This window comes from Hippocampus guttulatus, chromosome 10, assembly GCF_054856545.1.
Source record: "Hippocampus guttulatus isolate MCC_2025c chromosome 10, RoL_Hgut_1.0, whole genome shotgun sequence".
Classification (NCBI taxonomy): Eukaryota; Metazoa; Chordata; class Actinopteri; order Syngnathiformes; family Syngnathidae; genus Hippocampus; species Hippocampus guttulatus.
Window position 1 is genome coordinate 16,434,446 of NC_141270.1, and position 25,695 is coordinate 16,460,140.

At 41.4% G+C, this 25,695-nt stretch overlaps 1 protein-coding gene across 1 annotated transcript; it reads left to right on the forward strand.

Moving 5' to 3' along the window:
• The first annotated feature begins 1,610 nt into the window (after positions 1-1,610).
• LOC147199454 (rho-related GTP-binding protein RhoQ) lies at positions 1,611-17,898 on the forward strand. Its single transcript, XM_086121591.1, has 5 exons — positions 1,611-2,183; positions 2,469-2,527; positions 12,905-13,069; positions 13,442-13,537; positions 14,855-17,898. The coding sequence occupies exons 1-5, from the start codon at positions 2,042-2,044 to the stop codon at positions 15,014-15,016; spliced, it is 624 nt and encodes a 207-aa protein (XP_085977717.1). The 5' UTR covers positions 1,611-2,041; the 3' UTR covers positions 15,017-17,898.
• Positions 17,899-25,695: the final 7,797 nt, after the last annotated feature.

The window sequence follows — 25,695 nt, forward strand, 5'->3', positions numbered from 1 at the left end:
CAGGATGCCATCCCATACATGCACACATTCAAGCTGATAGTTGGAACAAGGATATACAGGTATAGTACTGTACATGTATTGATCATTCACCCATATGCCTCGATTTACTGGTGATCTGAATTTCAATTTAATATGGACAGTCAGTGGGGTATACAACTTGAAATTACTAATATCCTCTTATTCAGAACAAGTTCAGGTGCACTGATGGTTTGAAAAATGCAGATTCCTACAAATTTACTGGCCTGCGTTCCACAAGTATTGTTTTTTGAGCTCACATACTCTATTTTTTAAAATTTTTTGAAGACTTTCCAAAAAAAACATTCTGCAGTGTTTCTATGTTGACGGAGAAAACTGACCTCTTTGAATTGTGCTGCATTATTTAATTTATTTAATAATAGAACATTTATCTTTTTTTTCTTTTTAATAAAATGAATAAAAACAAAACTGTACATGTGGACAGTGGTCTTAGGCTAAATATGTATCTCTAGAAATGCACATCTACACATCCATTTTCTGTACGACATGTCCCATTCAGGGTTGCCTATCCCAGATGACATCAGGCCAAATGCAGGCCACACTCCTTTAAATAGTGTTTGCTTACAAGTGGACGCCACTATTCATGGATTATAGGGACTGGGCCAGCCATCAATTAGCGAAAATCCATGTATCATTGACGTCCACTAAAATGTGTTGGGATTTCTTTCTTTCTTTATTTATTTATTTTAACCCCCACCAAATTCTTGAGCCCCCCCCCCTCTGATTAACCTTCGATATGCATTCCCCACAAAGAATAAATAAATAAATAAACACACTTGAACCCCTCCCAAAAAACAAGAAAAAAAAGAAAAATATTTATAAAATATTGGAAAAAAATGCAAAATATGTGAATGCGCGGGAGCCAAACCATGAGTATGTGGGCTCCACTGCACGACAAATTGCTCCCATTTTGGTTCTGATTATGGAGATATTCTAGCAGGAAACAAGGCCATGGCTCACCGCAAAATCCTGAAAGATCTTCAACAATTTTGCGTTAATTGCGTTAAACAGAATCTTTGAATGAGCACTTTTTTCCCCAAATTAAATATAGTTTATATCAAAAGTATACAGAACTGCGTTGCATATATTTATTCACTGATGGATTTGTTTTGGTGTGTTTAATAAACGCTTAAAGTGACCCAAGCCGTTTTCTTCAGGGCGGTTCTCGGAGAAAAAAGTAAACAGAAATACTGTATAGCTGTGAACTACAGCAACATGGTCCGGTAGCCCGTTATCAATTTTGCATTTTTTATCTGAGTCTAAACTCGGAATGTTATAAAAGTTGTTTCCGCCAACCGCCGGCCGCCTTCCGTTTCTGTGCAGAATCATCTTAAATACTGCAATTACTTTTTTGTTTATCGGTTGCCAATTGAAAATGGAAAGAAAATTTGATACACGGATCAGTAAGACGGCATAATGAATTAATACAATAAAAATCGCTTAGATGGTTAAAAAAAATCAAATCGGCACGTCTGTACAGTACTTTACGCGATGCACTTTCTATACAGTGCCTTGGTTCCAAATGTAAGCTCCGCCTCTCCACCAAGCGCACTCACACACCTTGTTCTGGCCTCAGCTGCTCCACAGAGCGTCCGGCAAAGCGAGTCACGCCGGGAAGCGCACACAACTGATCGGCTGGAGATGTGATCCAACACGCTGGAAAAAAAGCTCCGATGAAAAGGTCACATGTTGGATTAGAAAGCCCTCACTTAAACTTCATAGTGTGGCCACACCGAAGATAGTGACAGAAAAGTGCTTTTCGCCACATGTGGGAGCAGTGTAACCGGTGGTGTTGAGGTAAGGGAGGAACATGCAGTTGTGTAGCCTCTCGTTACGCCTCGCAGCCAGGCACCGAGGCTGGTGATGCCCGCCGCCGTGCGGTGATCACCGGCGGTCGGTAGCAGCAGCAACAGCGGGAAGAGAAAGCGCAAGAGGGCGGCAAACCAGGGCGGTCGAGGACAATGATGATGATGATGATGATGATGATGAGTTTAAGATCGAGATCATGGCAAACGGAACCGGTACTATAATGTTAAAATGTGTCGTGGTCGGAGACGGTGCAGTGGGCAAAACGTGTCTTCTAATGAGCTATGCCAATGACGCCTTTCCTGAGGAGTACGTCCCAACGGTGTTTGATCATTATGCAGGTAGGCACAGAAATATCATATTGTTTCTAATAATGACATGTTTGCGTGTTGCTGTTTTTTATTTTAACATACTTGTATAGAGAATAGTGCACTCACTGTTTCCTGCTGCACTCAAACTGCATCGGCCTGCATGTGTTGCTATAATCAAAACCACTTGTTTGCCTTCTTTGCAGACAGAGGTTGGGGACCCACAGCCCCCCGCTCCCCTCCGCTTTATGCACCCACCCATACCTTGTCACCCACAAGGCTTCCTCTTTCTAACTGCTCTTTGTTATTTCCTCACAGTGAGTGTTAATGTTGGAGGAAAGCAGTACTTGTTGGGACTGTACGACACTGCCGGTCAGGTACGTACGCTTTTTTTGTTTTTGTTTTTTTGTAACTCTGGTCTGATGCCAAGCATGTCAAAGAAAAGCACACACACCCCCGCCCCCTGCGCACCCACACACACACACACAAACACACAGGCTTCATATTTAGATCAGACACTAAGCTGCAACAGGTGATAGTGTTCGCACATATTTGCTGCCAAAGTCTTGTGTACCATACACATTGGTGGTAGTGAGAGGCATTCAATAGTTCCATTATGGCAAGAACAGGCTTCCTATGTGCAGTAAAGATGTCACAGATGTGTTAATAGGGCTGCCTATTGCTGCGATTTTTTTCCCTCAATGTGCCATTCAGCACACAATCGTTAAAACTCAGATCCAGCAGCCCACACACACATGCACACACACAAACACACACAATATTTTCTTTCAACACTAGGGCCTGTGTGTGTGCAGAAACACTGGCTGAAGCAATCATATACGAACAACAGACACAAATTGAGTAAATGTTGAGAAACGTCTGGTTGCAGGCATTTGAACTTCCTGTTCTGACAAATTACCAGTCATTTAGCGTTTTAACTACGACAAAAACTTGCTTATAGACCAGTGGTGGGCAAACTACGGCCCGCGGGCCGAATCCGGCCCGTTGGTCTTTTTAATCCGGCCCGCCGAAGGTTGGTGCGCAATTAAGGTTCGATGTGAATGATTGGATTCATTTCAATTGGACTTGTAATGACAGGCATTTCAGCGGCAGGTGGCACATTGACTTGAAGTTGCAGAACACGGGGGGGCGCGGCAATCTTTTCAACCACCTAGTACCTCTGTATCGCTCTACTTCTACTGGTCTGATCACAACCCATCTGCAGCGATGCACAGGCTAAAATAGGTCATCAACAACACTTTTGTCATTTTAAAAAAGTATATTAATACCGTACTTTCATGCTTTTGTTCTGTTGATGTTTGATATGGACTGTCAACAAATGCAGTTTTTTTTTTTTAATGTACCATAGCTCGTGCTGACCTGGCCCTTCTGTCAAATTTTAAAAGTCAATGCGGCCCCCGAGCCAAAAAAGTTTGCCCACCCCTGTTATAGACAGTACTGAATTTGAATTATTTTTTTTGGCTACATATTCCTAAAAGCAAATACTTGCGTTAAAATATTTATGCTTTACCATTTTTTATAGGTTTGATTTGACATATTGTAAATCATTTACAGAGCAGAAATGAAGTCACTGAATGATCGGCAAGATTAATGGTGTCTTGTGGAGTTTGTGGCAGTGGGCGCCTATGAAGGAATGTTTCCGCCGTTAGCTCCTGTTTGATTTGTAATAGCATTGTGCACAATGAAACCAGCTGCAAAGTTTTGTTCTAAATATGCCTAGGCATACGTATGTGATGAGGACCATATGCTGGATTCATTAAAACAGAGAGGCAGGAAATAGCCCTCTTGGAGCTTATGAATCCAGTTAAAAGTAAACACAAAGACACGTCTCACTACTTAGGTCATAGGTCAGCATAGTATCTAGCAGAAGAGGTAGAAAATGCTGAATGCTAATGGCAATGTTTAGGGAAACCCATCTTTGACTGGTGCATTTTGAATAATAGTGCATCAAAATATAATAAATATAAAGATAATGACCAATTTCTATTCATAACGTACATTAAATGGCAACATTGAGTTTGCTGAATCAGACCAAAATCGTGTGTTTGTATCAAAAAAGTTGTCTGAAAAGTAGCAAGTATTTGGTAAGAGACGTGGGTGTTTGAAATGTACGCCTCACAGTGAAGTAGTGGTGCAGTAGATCACTTTATCCCAGCCAGAAAAATAACAATTTGAAAATACACGCCGAGCGCGCACTGCTTCACTCCAACCATTTGGAAACTCAAGACCTGTTTTTCAAATGTGCCATTGGGTTATTCAGAGTGTTCCAAAAAAGGAGTGCTGGAGCCCAGTGTGTCAGGCAGTAGAGATGGAAACTGTTCTAGTACGAGGTGCTGATTGGTTTATAATAGGCTGTGTTTGTAAATTAGTGGAAGGGGGCACACTCTGCCTCTCCAAACCCACACATCTCGGCTTTTAGGGTATCTGAGTGAATTTCCGAACGCACCTTATGTTGACGGGTGCGAAAGAGTTCTGGTTGGATTCGAAACTTCAGCTTCTACTGACGTAAAACTTTTTCTTTTTAGTTTAAAATGGATTACCTTAATGAGTGTCCTGCGTCACAAAGATAGAATGCTGGTCGGTTATGGCGTTTTTTTTTTGCTGCTGTAAATCCTTGTTGCAGCATATGGAAGCCACATGCTAACAGGGGCGGTTCTGGATCAATTTCACTGAGGGGGCCGGGCTGGGGCCAGGGGTTTTGATGGGGGGGCACATTCAACCTAGGGCTAAAAAGACAGATTTGAAATCTTATTTGACTTTTTATTTCTTCAGACTTTGAAATTGTAGTCATAACATTACAGTGATGAGAAAAAAAACAGTATTAGGAGGGCTAAAATGTCTGCAAGCGTAACAATACGCCGTGTCCATCTGTTGAGAATATTCAAGCCAGGGGATGATATGGTACCAGCCCGCCGGCGACAAAAATTGCAAATACACTGAAGCTAGATGTTTTACATGCATATAATTATCCAAATTTTAAAAGGCAATGTCTTATATATTGATCCTGTTAAATAAAAATTAAAATAAAAAGGGAGACTAAAAAAGTTACACACAGACACACACACACACACGCGCGCACGCACACACAAACACGCGCACGCACACACACACACACACACACACACACACACACAAACGCGCACACACGCAAATAGCACTTGTGTCGTGGTAATATCCTTCTCTGCGGACTGCTTCTCATTTTCCCGCTCATTTTTAAATGGCACAGCGCACTAAAGGGTCCGACTAGAATGTTAAATCACGCACTTTGGTTCCACCTTTCACGTCGGCGACTCGGCACGACTGCGTAATCTGCGCTCGGAGGGGGGGCCACAGGGGGGGCCAGAATCGGTGCTACAGGGGCACTGGCCCCCGCTGCCCCCCCCCCCCCCCAGAACCGCCACTGCTTGCTAAGCTAGCGATACTTCACACATTAGTTGCCATGACAACTACTGCACTACTTATTCTGAAACAATGCTGTCTGTTCCTTTGTTGGGAAGGGAGCAAGCACCTTTTTATCTCTCCTTAACCCGCTGACGTCATCCAACAAAGGTGAAGGAAAAGCGGCATGAGGGTTAAGAGATTGGACTTTCCGAAGAGGCCCTTCGAAAGACCTAAGAGGTCTTTCCAGCAAGCTACAAATGTGCACGTCACATGTTGGATAGCCAAAACTGCTCAGGCTCGATTAAAGAGTGTGAATGAGTCACAATCTGAAACCAAATCTGTTTGCCGGGAAAAAGATAAACAAGGCTCATAAAGGATAAGAGATTATTGAAGTCTGTACCTCTGGGCTCTTAATTTCTGAATGTTAAATCAATTTCTCCTCTTGCCACACAACAATCTATCCATGGCTTTGTGTGTTCCTCTGCAGAACACGGATCGCTGTTGTGTTACACTTTCTTATGCTTCCTGATTGTCTATTCTCGTGTGTGTTAATTGTAAGTGTGTGCATGTGTGTGTGTGAGTGTGCATCTGTGTGTTTGTTTTTAGCTCATTCTGAAATAGAGAAGTTCCCCCAGATGTCAGCCAGGGAGAGTAGAGTTTCCACCGTTCAAAATCCGTCCCCTGCCGCCCCTGACTCTGCTGACCTCTTTCAGGGAGCAGGAGGCCAGCTGCTAATGTTTATAGCTTCAAAGTGTGATCAAAGCATTGTGGCCCAAATAGAGGGCAGAATGACTGAGGAGATACAAAGAGGAAGGACAGACAGATGCGGCAAAGACAGAGTAAGGCATGACGCTTTTGAGAGAGTGAAACTCCTTATGAGGAAGAAGAACCCACTTTCAGTGTTTGTTGAAAAGACTGTGACCTGGTTTAAAAAAAAGTTATTGGAGTAGTTGTAGCAGCTGTTGGGTCTGCTGCTTGATAAAGAAACACAATGTGCAACTGTGATGTTGTCATCCAAAAGTATGCTTAGCATAAAATGTGCATGCATGTTAAGTTCATTCAAGATTCTAAATTGTCGATAGGTATGACTAATGGTTACTAATGTGTCCAGTGATCACTTGGTGACCAGTCTAGGGTGTACCCTGCCTTTTACTCAAAGTAAAATGAGGTAGGCTCCAGATCTCCTACCAATTCAAGGGCATTCCCCATGTGTTGCGCAGTAGGGGGTGACACAGGAATGGATTTTCAATCCTGTCCCATCCCACTCCCACAGAAAACAATCCTGTCCTGCACCAGCCCCAGACCATAGTTAAACAATAAAAAATCCTGTTTCATCTCCTTCCAAGTACATCCCATTCCCCTACTGCTCGCATTTTGGAGGTCACCTACATTAAAACTGACTGTGCATCTGCCCAGTAGGTTTTTTTTCTGACTGGATAATGCAGCTGCCCTTTGCTCTCGTGAACTTTTTATCCCGTACCATCCCAATCCTGTGATAAAAGGTTAAGTTGACTCCCATCCCATGGGATTCCCACGGGACTCCCGAAAAAATGTCAATCTCATTGATTTAAATAGGTCATTTGCTCACCCTTTTGTCGTTTACGCAGTGCAGGTGGAGTAACCCTGAAATGTGGGCATTCCCTGTCTAGCGCACATTCTCCCAAAGAATTAGGCTACGTTAAAATGATGACGATCTGAACAGAAGACGTAAAAGCGGTGTCTGGTCTCCACTTTTCATTTTGTGTTTAGACAAGCGTTGAAAAAATATGCATGCATACGGTGATGCAAGCGTGTGTGTAATTATTTTGTGTATGCATGCCAGGCAGCAAGGTGGTGCTCTGATATAACACCGCCATGTCCGTACGCATGCATAAAATCTCCCTTCAGCTGATCTGCGTTCTACGTCAATGCTCTGCGCCACGAAAACCAAAATTATGTCTACTAGCAAAAAAAAATAAAAATCTTTTGGACAGACGAAGTTGAGTTACTTCTACCAATCACTTTAGAAAAGGCTCTTGAACGGCCGACGGATGGATGTAGTCAGACATGTTTGTTCACCTCCCGGTACCGGCACCTGTATGTGACGCAAACGCGGATGCGACGGAAGCACATCTGAGTGGCGTTTTGGGCATGAAGAGGAGTTCAGAACATTCAGACAGATATGCCTGTCTTTTCCCTCTAACTCTTAGGAAAGTACACCAGTGTCCCTTATTGGATGAGTCACCAAGCAGTCACTCCAGTGTGTGTGTGTGTGTGTGTGTGTGTGTGTGTGTGAGTGTGTCTGGACCACACATTCACAGCTCATTACAGTGTTTTGTCTGCCTCCTACCGTCTGAAAATCCACTCGCAATTAAATTATTCCATAGGGAACACCAGAAAAGCCTTTATCACTAATTGTGACAAGGAAGCAGAGGGCAAAGTGTTTATTTATTCATTTGTTCATCCGCTGCGCCTGCACTCAAAACAACCTACCAACACTGTTCAAGTAGCTGGACAAAACAAATCTTCGAAGGGTTGAACTTGCAACCCACACCGAGAGTTCATTCCATGTCTGGCTGCCTTATTAACCCACTCCCTTTTATGTAGTAGGGCTGCCTATCGATTCAGATTTCGATTGACAAGGACCCAATTCAGTTGGATTTGCGATTCAAGATTGATTTGGATTGATTTTCGATTCGGTTCAAGGATTTCACGCAGTGCCAATTTTACTTTCAGATGGAAACACATTCTCTGAAGTAACAATGCTGCAAATAGTAGAAATTTCTTGCTCTAACTTTTTAAAAAATTACATTAGGAATTGAACCCAATGCAGTTAAATGTACGTTTTATTGAACATGACCCGATCAAAACAAAAAGTCTTATTTTAAATCAATTCCAACCACAGGACAGGCTGCGTAAATAAAGAGGCAACAACACACTGTAAACCAGGATGTCAAGCTTGTTTTCATCATGGGCCACTTTTGAGTTGCGTCTTCCCTCAGAGGGCCGTTATGATGTTTAATCTCATTATCGCATTATTACTCTTAAGGGTAACAAAATGATTGCAAAATCTCAACGTTATGTATTCCACATGACAATTTGACATTTCAGTATTTTTTTTTTTTAGCAAGGATCATGCAAGTTGACACACATGATTTTCTCTCAGAGGGCCACATAAAATGATGTGGCGGGCCATATCTGGCCCCCGGGCCTTGAGTTTGACACTGTGCTGTAAACTAATAACATTCCCATTCTTGTGACTGTCTCACAAGGTTTCAGTTCATTGCTGTCTTTCTGGTTGTTAAAACTCAAAAACCTCCGGACATCTGCCTTTTAGCTTGTTGGCTCTGATTTCATTGCTTCCACCATCTTGTTTTGTTACGCTACTCTCACGAAGTGACAAGATCTTGTGTGACCCAAGATGTCACATGAATGTGGGTATGAAAAGGATAGATTCATTTATGAATCAATATTGGGCTATAAAAGGGAAAATCAATTTTATAACAATTAGTTGATTTAAAAAAAACATCGGTCTGGTCCTCACGCACTACACCATCACACCTTACACGTCACATCTGTTCATCAACGGAAGACTCTTCTTTTCGAGATGTCAAATAATGTTTATCCCACTGTCCTCAGTACATGTATGCGTCTATGGAGCAGTTGCTTGTAACGTAGCAAGACAAAAGACGACCACTTCTGTGGAGCCATTTAAGAAGGTTGGCTAAAAACTAGCTGTTGGCAATGCATCTTGATCCACATTAAGTGTAACAATAAAGAGATAGTAAACATACTTAAGCAGCAGATGACTTCAGAAGGCTGGCAGACCTCTTCAGATATCGCAAGACTCTGATGTCTAACATCCGGAATGCCTTTATACTAACCGATAGCAGTTCTGTTTCGAATGAAGACAAACGCTGTATAAATAAGCAGGTTCTTATCAAGATAATAATGGTTAGTTTTGATTGACACTGATGGTCGTATTAAATAACAACAATAGTTTATTACTGGGGTTGTAGTTTGCAGTGCTGTAAAATGTATTGTTTAAATGAGAACTGAACTATTTTAATAAAGGGGAGATGCATTGGCACATACATATTACATTGCTAACTACAAAAGATGATTATTATTAAAAGACAAACTATTGATAAAACACCTGTGTTGGATATCTTGTGACTGAAGGTGTACCTAAAGTAGGTTGCGAGACTTTTTTTTTTTCTTTGTGGTTGAATCTTCAGTTTGCAGCTGAGTCTTGTGATAAATGTCTTGATGTCAGCAAATCGGTTATACTAATCAGGATGAGTCAAAATAGGCAAGCTTGAGTTCATGGTAAGAAGAAATGTCAACCAGTGGAGCTCTTAAATGTTTTTAGCTGGTTTGAAAACTGGGCATCGCCACTGCACCAAGGAAAACAATCCTTATGCTAGTATAAAGAAATAAATACAAATCATGAATGTACTGGGGACCAGTCATCAGAATGGCCTCCCTGCAACAATGTCGACGACATGGCTAACCTACCGTCCCATCGTCTGAACATTTTTTTGGTGTTTTGGAAGCGATAGTTTCTTATGAGCGCCACTGCCTGTAAATCAACCCATTAGATGTGAATTCTATGGCATGATGTTTATTGATCATCCTAAAATAAAAGGATTTTTGAGTAGAACCCTTTCATGCACCAATAATGATAACCGGATAACATGCTAAGCTGTCCACTGTAGTGACCGCTGGCCCAGAAAAGGTTAAATCCAGGTCAGTACAAAGCTTGGGTTTGCAAGCCAGATAGTGTCAATTTGGTGTTGCATTCTTACCCAATGGCCATGTGAACACAGATAGTTCGCGGAATGGAAGCTATCAATTTTATTGACCCCTGAGGAGGTTACAGAAACCGAAACAGAGGACAATGAAGATGAGGATGTGGTGGTGACTCACGAGATTTGTGCTCATATGTCTCTGAGTCACACAGCAGAGCTCACACAGTGACCTAATGAACGCAGCAAGCTCTGCATGGACTCAAAATACGGTGATTCTGCTCGAGGTGTCAAAATGAATCTATTCATTGACAACTACTCAATTATCAAATTAAGCAACAACTATTTTAATAATCGAGTCCTCGTTTACAGCAATTATTGAACATAAAATCGGGCAAATCCTCAGCAGTAATTTTTTATGGCTGTGTATTTATGAAATCAAATGGATTCTTTTGTGTTCAATGAAAATATGACATTCAAGAACAGCTGCTTTTACGGTGGAAAACAATGACTGAGGGAATCTGTTTCAAATTCATTGGCGTGTACATCAGTGCCTCTCATGTGGATTGCTTAAATTGTTTGTTTTTTTTAACCACTAAACAATACCTAATAAACAAGAATTGGTTCGTAAACCGTAATTAGGGGAAACATAGTTTTGTAATACACTTTAATGCAAAATTACAATTTGAATTGACAAATTTATGGAATATAAAATACTAAAAATATTCGATAGTGAGAGCCACACATCTTATCAGTTGCCCGGATTTCTTGTCCCCCCTACTGATGATAGGACAGTATTTGGAATATTTGTGATGCAATGTTGCTGCAATGTCATGAATTGTTGAGCTGACCTAATAAAACTGACATCCTTGTGATAGAAACATTCAACTCAACAAAGTGCCCTCTGAGCAGCAGAAGATTGAACAGAACTGGGCCAACAAGCGCCGAACAGCGATTATTAGAGCTGAGCAAGCATGTAAACCGCCTCACTTGCGGCTCGAGGACATATTGCGTTTAGTGTCAGAGGTAAAGTGAGGAAATGCGCGAGGCATTGATTTGGTCTCAGGAGCTGTGGGCCTGTTTGGGAGGAAATACGCTGAATGGATCCCAGTGTTTCTTCAGTACTGTGCATGATCGGAAGATTGAATTTCGTGAGCACAAGTCACAGGCAACGCACCACATTAGCACGCCACTGGAGTATTTCTTCCTAAATGGACACAGGAAAGCACATAGATTGCAGATTGCGTCACAAGTTTGCCGTCGCCAAAGGAATGCCAACCGGCTACGTGGGAGAATGTAAGCCCGCTTGTCGGAGATGCCGCCATCAACAGGGACACATTGTTTCAACGGCGGTGGCGGGGGTTGGTTCACAGCCTTGACCGGGTCAGGGAGCCTTGTTTTGAAGGTTTCCCGACACGGTCAGCTCTTTTTTAGGCACATCACAAGGGAAGCAGTGACAGCTCAGACGAAGGCTGAAGCGACAGCCGAAACTGTCAGCTAGGTCAGATTTTTTTTTCTTCACTAAAAAAAAGACCATTGTCTGATTAAAAAATAAATCTTAATCTATTTCAACTAATAAGAAGACAAGATACATTTTCTAACCCGCTTATACTCACAAGGGTCTAGCCTTCGAGTCAAGTGAGAGCCACCTTCTACGCCACCAACACAAGCGTCTTCTCCTCTCAGAAGGCAATGTTGATGAATGTTAACTAATGTATAAGGTTTTATAATTCAGGATTTAAGTAAATATGTGTACTGTTGTCATCTTTGTCTCAAATATTTAAAGTATAAATACTCTTTATATATTTCAAACATGCTGGTGCCCACATACACATACATGAAGATTCCTGGGGCGAGGGGGCAAATCATTCCTTGCGGTTTTCACCTTCTGTAGGGGGTTTCTGTTCCCCATGAACCGTGAAAAATGAGGGCTACTGTATTTAAAATTAAAGACTCAGGTGGCATAAAAGTGTGATTGGGACTACCCTAGTCATAAACATTCATCCATCCATCCATTCATTTTTGGATCCGCTTATCCTCACAAGGGCCACGGGGGGTGCCGATACATCCTGAACTGGTTGCAGCCACTTGCAGAAATTCCTCAAAATCTTTTATTGTAGTTAAAGACAAAAGAGCTAGATCAGATGCACAAAGGATGGTTTTCTGTGTGTGATCTTACAAATTTGACCTATAACGGATAACAGAGGCATGGAATCTAATGTCACACTTTGTGGCTAGCTTACTCTAAAGGACAGCAAGTTAAAAAAAAAATTGTATGTCATTGAGAGGGCGAAGGAGAAAGTAAATCCCACATGAAGGTCTTCACATTCTTTGCTCTTCATAACTCAGATCCACGTGACAGTCTTACGAGTATCAAGCCTGTCATAAAATTACAAAATAAAATTTCATATGCGAAAAACAGCTGGACCTTGGCAGTGTGTATGGAACAAACCACTTGATAAACGAAGAATCAGTTAACTCTCCCAACCTGGCTTCGGTGAAGAGAAAATGTTAAAATTGTATGCACCTAAATATTTCGTAGTGATTCATTACACTGAGGTACATTAAAGAAAGAAAAAAAATGATAACTGCCTATGACTTTCCTAACGTTGAATCCTTTTCTAGGAGGACTATGACCGGCTCAGGCCACTGTCCTACCCGATGACCGATGTTTTCCTCATCTGCTTCTCGGTCGTTAACCCTGCCAGTTTCCAGAACGTGCGTGAAGAATGGGTGCCTGAGTTGCAGGAGTATGCACCTAATGTCCCCTACTTGCTCATTGGCACTCAGGTGAGCCCAAACCAAAATGCTGATCCTAAATCACCCTTTGACCTTCCCGTGTGTATAAAAATCTGCAGATTCGTTTCGTATAAGTCATTTTAAATTGAACGTGCTGAAATGGTTCTCTTGACTTTGACCAACCAAGTGTGCAAGATGTTGGTATGCACACTTAACAGCCATAACGTTGGGCACACCCGCGCTTTTAACCCTTTCAGGGACAGCGGTAACTACAGTAGACAGCTTAGCATGTTATCAGGTTACAGGTTATCATTATTGGTGCATGAAAGCGTGAATGCCAATATCCAATGCAATGGCTGTGAAAACTACGAAACTCTGCATTTAGCGTGGTAACAACGAGCATGTCTCTTGTTCATTCCTCAGACTGACCTACGTGATGACCCAAAGACCATTGCCAAACTGAATGATATGAAGGAGAAACCTATACTGACTGAGCAAGGCCTGAAACTGGCTAAGGAGGTCTGTATATTTTGAACGGAACCTGAAAGCTTTTATGTTCCACGCAGACGAGCTGCCAGGCCCAGTTACAGCACGCAAGTTGCCTTTTTGTTGAAATGACACCTCCAGAGGATTGTTCAGAGCTTTCATCTAGAAATAAAAAATACAACCAATCACATCCTCCAAACACTGATCGTCATATTCAATTAAAGTCCTTTTATTATACCGTATTGGCCCGAATATAATATAAGCTAACTCCTGTCACGAAGAATAAAAATAAAAATAGCGATAGAAGAGTTAACAGAAAATGGAGAAACGTAGTGACAATCTGGAGAAAAGTGGGTGGAAGATCGGCCAGGTTATGATGTCATTTATATTTCAAAAACCAGAAGCCATTCATTTACAAATGTGATTGCACTTTAGTTTACATATTTAAATGTTCAGATATTAAGATTTGAATGAGGCAAAATGACATGCATTTTCTCTCAAATATATTGTTATAATCATTTGTTTCAGATGTACTGTAATTATTTTCTGTATAAAAATTAATTTGGTGTTCAAAAAGTCTTTTTTCAAACTTGAGTCTTGAAAAAGAGGGAGTCGTCTTATAATCAGGGCCGTCTTATATTTGGGCCAATACGGTAATATATTGTAGCATTTTATTCATTTTTGAACAGAAGTCAGATCCATTATTCATCCTTTACATCCATTCTCCTGTGATAGGCAGTGCACACACAAACACAAAGAAACCGACAACCACTTATATACCTTGTGCTAATGGCAATTTCAAGTCAACAATTGACCAAATGCTGCGCATGTAAGGAGCCTGGAATGAAAGATACATGAATTGCCATGGCATCGCACATTAGTCCATCCATTCTTGGACATAAAAATGCAAACATTTGAAAATTAATGGAAAAATAATCCCCACTGAGGCGACTTATATTACTTAAAAAAAAGGGCTCCTTTTGAAAGGGGAAACTGCCCCCCGGCCCAACGTTACCTCACTGACAGGTGTCCATCCATCCATTTCCTATACCACTAATGTCCAGCGTCTTCCACAAAGTGCTGATTGCTTTGCAGCTATTGAGCTGACACGGACAAATATTTTCACTTCTATCCTCACCTAAGGGCCATTCAAATTCTTAATAGTATTAACCTAACACACCCGTTGTGACTTTGGAAGGAAGTGCAGATCGAAACTCCATAGAGAGGTTAAACCGAGACGCCAAATCAAAAATCTTGCTACAGAATACCGGATACATGACTTGTTGACAACCGAGGGTTGTTTTTGTGTTGTTCACTGACTGCCAAATCATCCTCTTTCCTACTCCTCAGATTGGTGCATGTTGCTACGTGGAGTGCTCAGCACTTACCCAGAAAGGCCTGAAGACAGTGTTTGATGAAGCCATCATCGCCATTTTGGCTCCCAAGAGAAAGAAAGGAGCTCTGAAAAGAAGACTGCGACCCCGTTGCATGAACTGCTGTCTAATCACATGATACAAAGATGTCCCTTTTCAGCAGCAGACCACACATGCCCCGGACTTGCAAAAACTCAACGATAGTTGAGCAGGGATAAAGAAGAACACAGACAATGACTGAGTTTTGAAACTGCGACGCACTCCAAAGGCCATGACTTTCTTTTGCTGCCCAACATGTGAAGCGGCGATTACAAGGAGCACAAACACAAAGAAAAAAACCTCTTCTCCTAATTCAGCTGATTTACATATAAATAAATCCATTCAATCAAAAGTTTAAGAGAACATGTTTGCATTACGAAAAGGGAGCTTGATTTGTAAAATGTTTTTAAAAACACGAATGTTGACCTATGACGCCATCTCAAGGGAGACGTCACTCAGAGCAAAAAGTAGTACGTGCCCCTTTTTGGGCATGAAAGCCAGGTTGTTGTCTTTTTTTTTTTCTGCCACCCAACTTGTCTTCAATTAGTCGTCATTTGACAAACTGTAGTTCAAACCATGCTTTGTATAGGGATTACTAAATGAGAAATGGAAATGTATCACCAAAATATTTTGGACCGAGAGATATTTTTTCATATTCTTTGTCATGCAATTGTATGTTGTACTTTTATCGCTTTTTAAGTGTGAGAGGAAAGACGGTCCATCTTTGGACTATTCACATCCAGAATAACTCAAAGAAACAAATGCAGTCATCAAAAGCGGGTTGCAAAAATGACCTTTGCGCTTTATAGGAAAGGCTCAACTGATGAAGCACATTCCTCTGCTTATAAGCCTTGTCCATCTTCCAGCATGGGGACGCACTGAGGATGCACCTACTTGCAGGCAGAGCTTGAGCAGTTTATCATTATACAAATTTGTAATCCTAAATCAAAGTCTAGAATGCTATTGCTGTGCATTGGATGGAAATTTTTGCGTACAATACAGGGTCAAATGTGAAGCTTGTGAGTAAGAACATTTGTCAGAAAAACAAGATGGAACAAAGGTATTTGCAATTAAATTAGTTGCATCTATATGTTTATGAAGTACTGTATCTGATAAATTACGGTAATCTGGAGTAGTTTTTTAAAAGGCTGACTAGAAAGCAGCGCTTTTGTTTTTGCTCTCATTTTTCAGAAATCAAACTCAACTAATCTGTCATTTTCCATGTACACAAAAGGCAATTTCTCCCCAATGTCGTTTACTTTTTTTATCTGTCAATCAGTACCTGGTGTGACGTCCATTTGCCTCATTCACAGTGCCTCTCCTTCACATTGACATGAGCTGATCAGGTTGATTGTGGGGCCTGCAGAATATTGGTCCACTCCTCTCCAATGGTTGCTTTGGCCAAAATGGCAGGAACTGGATACCACTGTCCGGGGCACCCCAAAAACATACTCAATGACGTGATTGTTTTGGACGAATGGCAAAATTGCATGTGAAGATGTCTTGAGACAATTCTGAAAGAATTGAATTATAGTCTGTCTCATTAAGATATAGAAAGGCTAGGTTTTAAATATTGATCCATCCATCCATTTTCTGGTGTGTTTAACCTAGCAAGCGTCGCAGGGCGTGCTGGAACCAATCCCAGCTGTCTTCAGGCAGTAGGCGGGGGATACCCTGAACCGGTTGCCAGCCAATCGCAGGGCACACATTGACAAACAACCATTCACACTTAGGGACGATTTAGTGGTCAATCAGCCTGCCATGCATGTTTTTGGAATGTGGAAGGAAACCAGAGTACCCGGAGAAAACCCACGGGGAGAACATGCAAACTCCACACAAGGAGGCCGGAGCCGTAATCAAACCCTGCACCTTTGCACTGTGAGGCCGACGCGCTAACCGGTCGTCTACCAGCCCACGCTTTCTAATTTCCTTCCTCAATTCATGTCGTTGTACTTTATTTACATGCCATGACTATTACACATTGCCAATAAATGAAGTATATTGTTATATAACATTGACCCAAGTGAACAGTAGCATCAGATTTTATTCTCAGAAGCATTTATTTCTATGAAGTTTGGGTGTCTGATGAATCAGAGGGAAATGCTCAAAGAATGAGATCACTGCAGCCAAAATGAGTTGAAATGCTTATGGGTGGCTGGTTTGGTGTTGCTTTTCAATTCTGCTGCAACAGAAACCCAGAGAGGCAAATTTATTCCATTTGATGCTGGGGTGAAGACGTGAAGACAGAAAAATCACACTTCAAAACCTCAGTGGGTAAACAATTAATGGATGACGGACTTTTATGAGCCTACGCCTCCTTTGAATAAAAATAAAATCAAACAAAAAGCTTTCATATAAAATAACATATTAACCTGCTTTATTGCAGACTCACCCTTTTCTAAAGCAAATGTAGGAAAGATGACATTTCAAAATAACTGGCACAACTCAAGATTGGTGGACAATGAAACATTTTCAATCTTTTTTCCTACGATAAAACATGTCATGTGATTGAAGTGACTGTGCATGTTTTTTTGTTTTTATTTTTCCTGAAATGCCCGACTGGGGCTCAAATGCATTTGGACATTTGACCGTCTCGCTGCAGCCTGTTTTCTTGTTAGTTCGAGACAGCTAAAAGGCCAAGTGATAAAAATCTGGAGTCTTAGTTCAAAGAAGACAAAAAGAGAAAACTGTCAATTGAATCCAACATGTATACAATTCATTAATTTGTAATTTTAATGATGTCATATTAAACTATATTTAAGATTGATATGTTGTATCATGTCAGGCGAAACAGGGCCAGTGGGCACTATGCTGGCATCTTAAAATGTACTTTTCCTGCAAGCCAAATGTCCCCCAAAATGGCCTATGTTTTGTTTTGTTCATTTGCTGTTGACTTTACTTGATACTATACTTGTGTCATTCTCCAAACTTTTGCCATGACTGTAGATGAACAATGTATTAAACTTGTACTTATAAATTTCAGTAATTAATCGTATGAAATTAATAAATTAATTAATCATGTAGCGGCCCGGTAGTCCAGTGGTTAGCACGTCGGCTTCACAGTGCAGAGGTACCGGGTTCGATTCCAGCTCCGGCCTCCCTGTGTGGAGTTTGCATGTTCTCCCCGGGCTTGCGTGGGTTTTCTCCGGGTGCTCCGGTTTCCTCCCACATTCCAAAAACATGCATGTCAGGCTGATTGGACGCTCTAAATTGTTCCTAGGTGTGAGTGTGGGCGTGGATTGTTGTTTGTCTGTGTGCCCTGCGATTGGCTGGCAACTGATTCAGGGTGTCCCCCGCCTACTGCCCGAAGACGGCTGGGATAGGCTCCAGCACCCCCCGCGACCCTAGTGAGGATCAAGCGGTTCGGAAAATGGATGGATGGATTAATCATGTAATGGCACTTGGTTAACGGCCAGTACTCAAATGTAGACTAAGTACTTAAAAGGGAAATCAACCAAGAAATTTCTTTACAGTAATATGTTCTACGTGCCTCCACTAGTCTAAACACGGCATTCAGATTAATACTGCGGTTAAGGAATATGAGTTAAGCATCAAAATTCACCCATTTTTAGCCATCTCAGGGTCAGACATTTTGCCACTTGCTGTCAACTGAATATGACATCACAGTTAAGAAAACCTTTATTAGTCTCGCAATGGAGAAATTCCCAATTCACTGCAGCAAAGTTATGAAAGGAAGAAGTAGAACAACAAAATATAGGAGGTGCTGGAAAGGCAGTTGCTCAGGGCTCGGGTAACGACCAATCACGGCTCACCTGTTTTCTGAATTTGAGCCATGATTGTTTGCTGTTATTGTAAAGAAAATGTTGGGATTGACTTCCCCTTTAAAGACGTCAAATATTTTCATCACATTAATATGTTCTATGTGCCTCCACTAGTCGAAACACGGTTTTCTAAAATATATTGCACTCTCAAGAATAAGCAGTTTGGATATTGAATGGATGAATGGATGGAATAACAATGAAACAGATCAATCAATCCACACGTTTCAGCCAGCTGTTGACTGGACATGGCGTCAAAGTGCCCTTGGGCTCATGTTACAAAAATTATGGCTGACCTGTTCTCTAGGTTTGTTCATGTGACATTTGCAAAACGAGCCCAAAGGCACTTTGACATCAATTCCCGTGAAGTTCAAAGAACATTTTTAAATCGACTTCCACTATAATGGCCTGAAAAGAAAAAGTGGTATCTGTGTATGCCTAGTTAGAATTGTAACCAAGTTTATGAACTACAAGCAGCATAGTAATTTGTCATATTTTGAAGAATTAAATACATCACATTTGTATGTCAGTAATAGGCAGAAGGGGGAGCTCAAAGAAAATAAAAGCACTTGGCATAAATGCTTTACAGATTGTTAAAAAAAAAAAGTATTGTCAAATCAGCCTCAACCTGGGCAGGAGTGAAATTATCATTTGACGATTGCAGAAGAGGTCCTGAACAAAAGCATAGAAGTTATAAATCCCCTTATTATCATTATGAATCTAAAGGTCAGGCTAGAATTGAGTACAGAGACAAGCCTAAAAAAAAAAAAGTCTGGGGCAGTTTTATGGACTGAGTTGAAGATTAACCTTGACCAGTGTTTTCAGTCTCCAGCAAGGTGTATCGCACATTGTGATGAGCAAGCAAATGGATACAAATCACCGTTGGACAAACTGTGCACACTGGACAACAAAATGGGTCTCATCAGCCTGATAATGATCCATTGGGAAACAGTAAAAAGCTGATTGAGTAGAACATATGCGCATTTACCAGAATATCCTCCATATTATCCATCATGAGATTATCCATCCATCCATTCTCTGAACCGCTTTATTCTCACAAGGGTTGCAAGGCGTGCTGGATACTACCCCAGCTGTCTTTGGACAGTAGGCGGTCGACACCCTGAACTGGTTGCCAGCCAGTCGCAGGGCACACAGAGACGAACAACCATCCGCGCTCACAATCACACCTAGGGACAATTTTGAGTGTTCAATCAGCCTGCCGTGCATGTTTTTGGAATGTGGGAGGAAACCGGAGTACCCGGAGAAAACCCACGCAGGCCCGGGGAGAACATGCAAACTCCACACAGGGAGGTCGGAGCTGGAATCGATCCCCGGTACCTCTGCACTGTGAGGTCGACGCGCTAACCACTTGAACTCCGGGCCACCTCATAAGATTATATTGCTACAAAATACTCGACAACTGTGTGCAATAAACAGTTGCAATAAATTATTTTATGAATTATATATGAATTATGAATGAGTTATATTAGAAATTATATTTTCTTGCTCTCATTTTGCATCAAATAGAATGTTTTATTTAATATGTTCATTTTTGTAGGGGGTTCCCAAGTATTAAGTGGGTAAGGCCCTGTGACATCATTTCAAAGCTTTATCATAGGGTCACCTCTCTTATCATCAAAACTTGGACTATGGTCTTGAGTAACGTAAGCTTGTCTCTATATGGTATTGACATATTGTTGGATCACAAATTTGATATTGGACCTGAGAGCTTTAATTTTCCCATGACTTTAGTAACATACATGCAGAAACTATCGTGCGCTCCCTTGGCGGTCAGCTCATATACTTGGGCTGACGTATAAAAAATGAGGACCAATTCTTGATTTGATTTGTGACATTCAAGAGGTCACATAAGCAAGAACATCCAGCCCAGGTCCATTCTGTACTGTGCTGTACACAACAACAAAATACGAAGGCCGGATATGGATCCCTCATCTGATCCTTTCGGACTGAAGAGTTTAGTGGACTGTATTTTCAGAGCAGTATATTTTTCGCAACCGACTGACATGAGTGATTTTATACACCAGTATATATCGGATCTAATGGACTTCATCGGATTTCACGAAGAAGAGAGTCTTGAACGTCTTTTTGTGGTTTTTCAAGAACAATGGGGTAAGATACAGTTCTTAAAGTACTCGTAGCTTGATCATGTAATCCTGCAAATTACTGCATCAGATTTTAGTTACTGGTACTTGATTCAGGCTACAGAGCAGCAACTACGGTGCTTCAAATGATATTTTTACATTGATAGCCTTCGTATGTTACAGTTACACCGTTTGTTACACAAATACATCCTGTCAGTCATTAGTACAGATTTAACGAATTTCCTCAAATAATGGCCTGTAAATTGTGATTGACTCGATGTGGTGACCTCTAATGAGACGAGGTGAAAGTTACATACACTTGAACGTGCCATCCAAATGAAAAAAAAATGTGTCCGTCGATTATTATATCCAGGAAAAACAAAATGGTTGCGCCTCAAAGTAGTCACATTTTAATAACATTTGCACAAGGTCAAATCTTTATTTTTTTCCAGCAAGACCAATGTCACTGGAAAGAGCTAGAATCAAGGAACAAAACAATGTTTACATTTTTGTCGATATGTTAAAACTTAAGGAAGATACGACATTTTAAAGGCTTCAACAAACGGGCAAAAGTGTCTGTAACTTTCTCCGTTGTTACATTGGAACGGCTTGTGACTGAAAGCGGTGCGTGGCTGTTTAGGGGGTAGTAAAAGCAAAGAGAATCCTTTGGAGTGGAGATAAGCATAGGGAACGACTATATGTGCCATAAAAGCCATTTCTATGATACGATCCCGATCTGCCTGTTGTTTGTTTGGCTATCGGAAATTCCCACACCATTGCTGGCAACGGACGGCTGGCTTATTCCCGGGGGAAGCCTCCCCTGCATCTCCTCCCGATTCAAGGTTAGGCGACGCAAATTTTGGCAACATACTATGTTCTTTGGCGACATACTGTACGAATTGGACGTATCTTCATCCACATGTCCCCTAAAACTCGAGATTGGCCGTGTTGATATAATTATTCCAGATGGCGATCAAAACGTTTCTCCGATGAGTAACCCTGCCGTGTGTGCAATCAATATAGTAATACTGCATGAAAATCATCAAGTTGAAAACAAAGTGACATTATATCGAAAAATAGTTGCAGAAAACACATTTTTAACAAGCCAAAGCTAATTTTTCTGTTAGGATTGCAAAAAGCACACAAAAATCGCCTCACAAAAATGGCGTAAATGAGTCAGTTGTCACGTCCCAACAATACTGCTACATCATAGCACCCGGATAGTGTAGAAAAAGCTGGCAAACTGCAAAGAAAACATGACCCATTTTTTTTATAAATCCATCCATTGTAACCCTTGGCATTTTGTAACACATTTGGATTGTATCTAATTCTTTTGTGTCCCCTGTTAGAGGTATTGGAAAAAAATATATATTCTTTCACATTGGTAACATAATAGCACATCAACCAAAAAGGGTCTGTTAACAGAGGCAATTTCTTCCCATTGTAGCAAACAAGTAAGTGTAGCAAACTTTGACCAAACAATCAGTGGCCACTACTTGAGGAAATACGGTATTTGGTGTTGGAATAAAATGAAGTGAGGATTTGAAATGTTACACAAAATCCTATTTTGAAAGTATAAACTCATATCTGTCGTTTTGTAAACGACTTTCTACAGAGAAGAAGTTTCTAGATATTAAAGACACAAAAACATGCATGGAATCCGTCCCATCCTTACAAAATATATCTGAGGCAGAGATCGAAGACCTTTTGCAGAGGCTGTACAAGGATTTGGCGATGGCAAACGTATTACCACAAGAGGTAATCCATAAAACTGGAAGAAAACGGGAGAGAATCCAGAAGCCAGATGATAATACATGTGCAGTGGATTTGCCAGCACAGGTCGATGATGACTGCACAGAAATAGATGTAGTGTCGATACAATGCGTACCAGATGAAGAGGATGACTTTGGAAGGCATGCTGAAGCACTCCTGGATGAAATGCCATGCTTGTCGCCACCTTTATTGGTGACGTCTTCAAATGTAGAAGTGGCTACATCGCCGATTTCTTGTGATAGTCTGTCACAGGTGTCACCAGAGCCTGTTGTCGCACCTAGTCCACCAAGGCAAGAGCTTGTTCTGCCACCTAGTCCACCAAGACCTGAGCTTGTTCTTCCACCTAGTCCACCAAGGTTTGAGCTTGTTCTGCCACCTAGTCCACCAAGGCTTGAGCTTGTTCTGCCACCTAGTCCACCAAGGCGAGAGCTTGTTCTGCCACCTAGTCCACCAAAGAAAGAGTTTGTTCTGCTACCTAGTCCACCAAATGAAAAGCTTGTTCTGCCACCTAGTCCGCCAAGGAAAGGGCTTGTTCTGCCACCTTCTCCACCAAAGAGAGAGATTCTCTCACCTTGCCCACGAAGACAAAAGTTTGTTCCTCTACCTAGTCCACCAAGGCGAGAGACGGTTCCCCCAGCTAGTCCAACAAGGATAGTCCAGCATGAACCAGTGATTACTGAACAAAGTAATGTTGTGCCACATATGAAAGGATCAGCCGAGGGCAACCGCAGATCCACAGGGCAATATGTATTGCAGACTGAAAAGGATAAAACACCTGGATCTGAGAAGCCCAAGTGTATGAACAGAGTAACCCTGCTGTTGCCTGATAAGACCAAGGAAGAGTCATTTGAACCCAAAAAAACAGGGTCAGATGCCAGGCCCAAACAAAGCGAGCCCAAGAGCCCGAGGATAAGCCCCTTCAGTTTACCTCAACGGCAAAGACCTTCAAAATCTGAACTAGTGAGCAGATCAATGCAAGAGTCCAAAAAAACCAGGCTTGTTTACGGCCAGGCATCTGGACCAAAGAAATCTGAAAGATCAGAATCACAAAGCCGACTAACAATTCTGGAGGCTGCCAACATGGTGTCTCGTGTAACATCTGCACCAAAGAGGCCAAAATTAGGACCAACACCATCCTTACCAGAGGTGAGGAGAACAAGGTTGAGTCTTCACCGCTTATATGGAGCAGAAAGGCCTAAAACTGCTGGAGCGGACACAAGATCAAAACCACAGCCAAAACAGCCCTGGAAAAATCCTCTTAGTGATCCTCCAAGAAGGGAAGGACCCCCACGGGTTCTTTGGATGGAGAGGGAAAGGGTAAAGCCCGTGCAAAACAAAAAACATTGGAAACTTCCTGCCAACCTCTTGTTTTGATATGAACCAGAACCAATATCCAAGAACCAAGTTTTGAATCCTTTACTGTTTGTCTTTTTTTTCCATCCTGTATATTTTGAGCAGTTTGTTGTCTTTTTGCATGCTTTTGAGTTGGCATCGTGTCTTACTGACTTCCTGGCAAGTTCCCACCTCAACCCACGGACTAGCCCATGATGAACATCTCTGCCTAGCCATGTGAGATCCCCCTGGGGTAACACTGGCAGCAGGATATGGTGTCAGAACAGCCCTTTTGTGTCTGAGATACAGATGATCACATATTTTTTTGTGCCTACAGGAACTTCATTGCAAAGGTAGCAATTGCGAGCGGGTCCGACAGCTCGGATTGGAAGTGAGTTGACGCAAGGCGTGCTGCGATGACTGGCTACAAAGGATGTTGGAGGACCCCATTCCACCGTCCCTCAATGATGAAATACCAAAATTTTACACTGACATTTGGCTCACTGGAACCAATATTTTATTAATTGGTGCTGGCAAACTCAAACTCTTTGGTAACATTTAATTCAGATATTATTAGTGGTAATGGAATGTGAAAATACATTTACTGCCTTGAGTAATAACATGTAAATAAACCGCTCTTTGTATTCAACCAGCAATGTCCAAAACATTTTGGTTGTGCAGATCTCAGCAATGGTTTGCCATGTCTGCTTTTTATTGAAAAATAGAATCTTCAATGGAACTTAGTCGAACACTATAGTTGAACTGTGGGTCCCATAAGAATATTTCATCTTTTACAAGGATCCCTATTATGTTGGAGTTTGACATTTGCAACAACACTAAATATATAGCTTTCTGCCGGCACCGGATATTGGCTTTCAGAAGAGGAATTAGAATTGGGCTGTTCAAGGGAATTTACAGTATAACAAACCAGTGCTGGTTGCAGAAGGCCAAAGACATCTGATGAATTCTCTAGGAGGGTGAGTTTGACCATGGACCCGATCAAACGGTAAAGTGATGTGACAATCATTTTCTTTAAAGGAGTTTGCAATTAAAAAAAAAAAAATTCTTGTATTTGTGAAAACTCAGTATGACCTGACAGTACTATATTATGGTATGAGCCAATCTGAACCTTTTTTTCACAGATTTGTCCCTAGGTGAGTGTGAGTGTGAGCGCGGATGGTTGTTCGTCTCTGTGTACCCTGCGATTGGCTGGCAACTGGTTCAGGGTGTCCCCCGCCTACTGCCTGAAGACGGCTGGGATGGGCTCCAGCACCCCACGCGACCCTTCTGACGATGAAGCGGATCGGAAAATTAATGATTCAATGAATGTGTGATTATGGCTGCTGTGACAACTTATTTGCTGTTCAGTAGCTACTCACCTATATCCACTCTGATGTAATTCTCATTGAAACGTAATCAAACTTTGTGTGGATGGTGGAAGATTTTGAATTACAAAAGCTCAATACCTTCAGATTTCAATAATAAATGAAAAATCCCAACCATACCTTGTAAACAATCATGTGGTTATAATACTCTTCGGATGAAGGTGGTACGGCATTTTGTTAGATGTGTGTGGTGCGGGTTTCTTTGTTTTGCTGCCACAAGAGGGCAAAAGAGCGCTTAGTTCAAAATTGTTGGCATAAATCGTATCCTTTCAAAGGGGTTAATGTCCACACACAGAAATTAAGTTAACCATAGTTACTACGACTTGAAAACAAAATGATTTGTCAGATCATGACAGAATAACAGTTTTATAAATTTAGCAAATCAAACAGTGCAAAATCATCAGATTC

Excerpts from the sequence above, each read along its gene's own strand:
- LOC147199454 (XM_086121591.1), top strand. The coding sequence starts at position 2,042 with ATGGCAAACGGAACCGGTACTATAATGTTAAAATGTGTCGTGGTCGGA. Across the intron at positions 2,184-2,468 it reads GGTGTTTGATCATTATGCAG|TGAGTGTTAATGTTGGAGGA; the intron begins GTAGGCACAGAA and ends ATTTCCTCACAG. Across the intron at positions 2,528-12,904 it reads TGTACGACACTGCCGGTCAG|GAGGACTATGACCGGCTCAG; the intron begins GTACGTACGCTT and ends ATCCTTTTCTAG.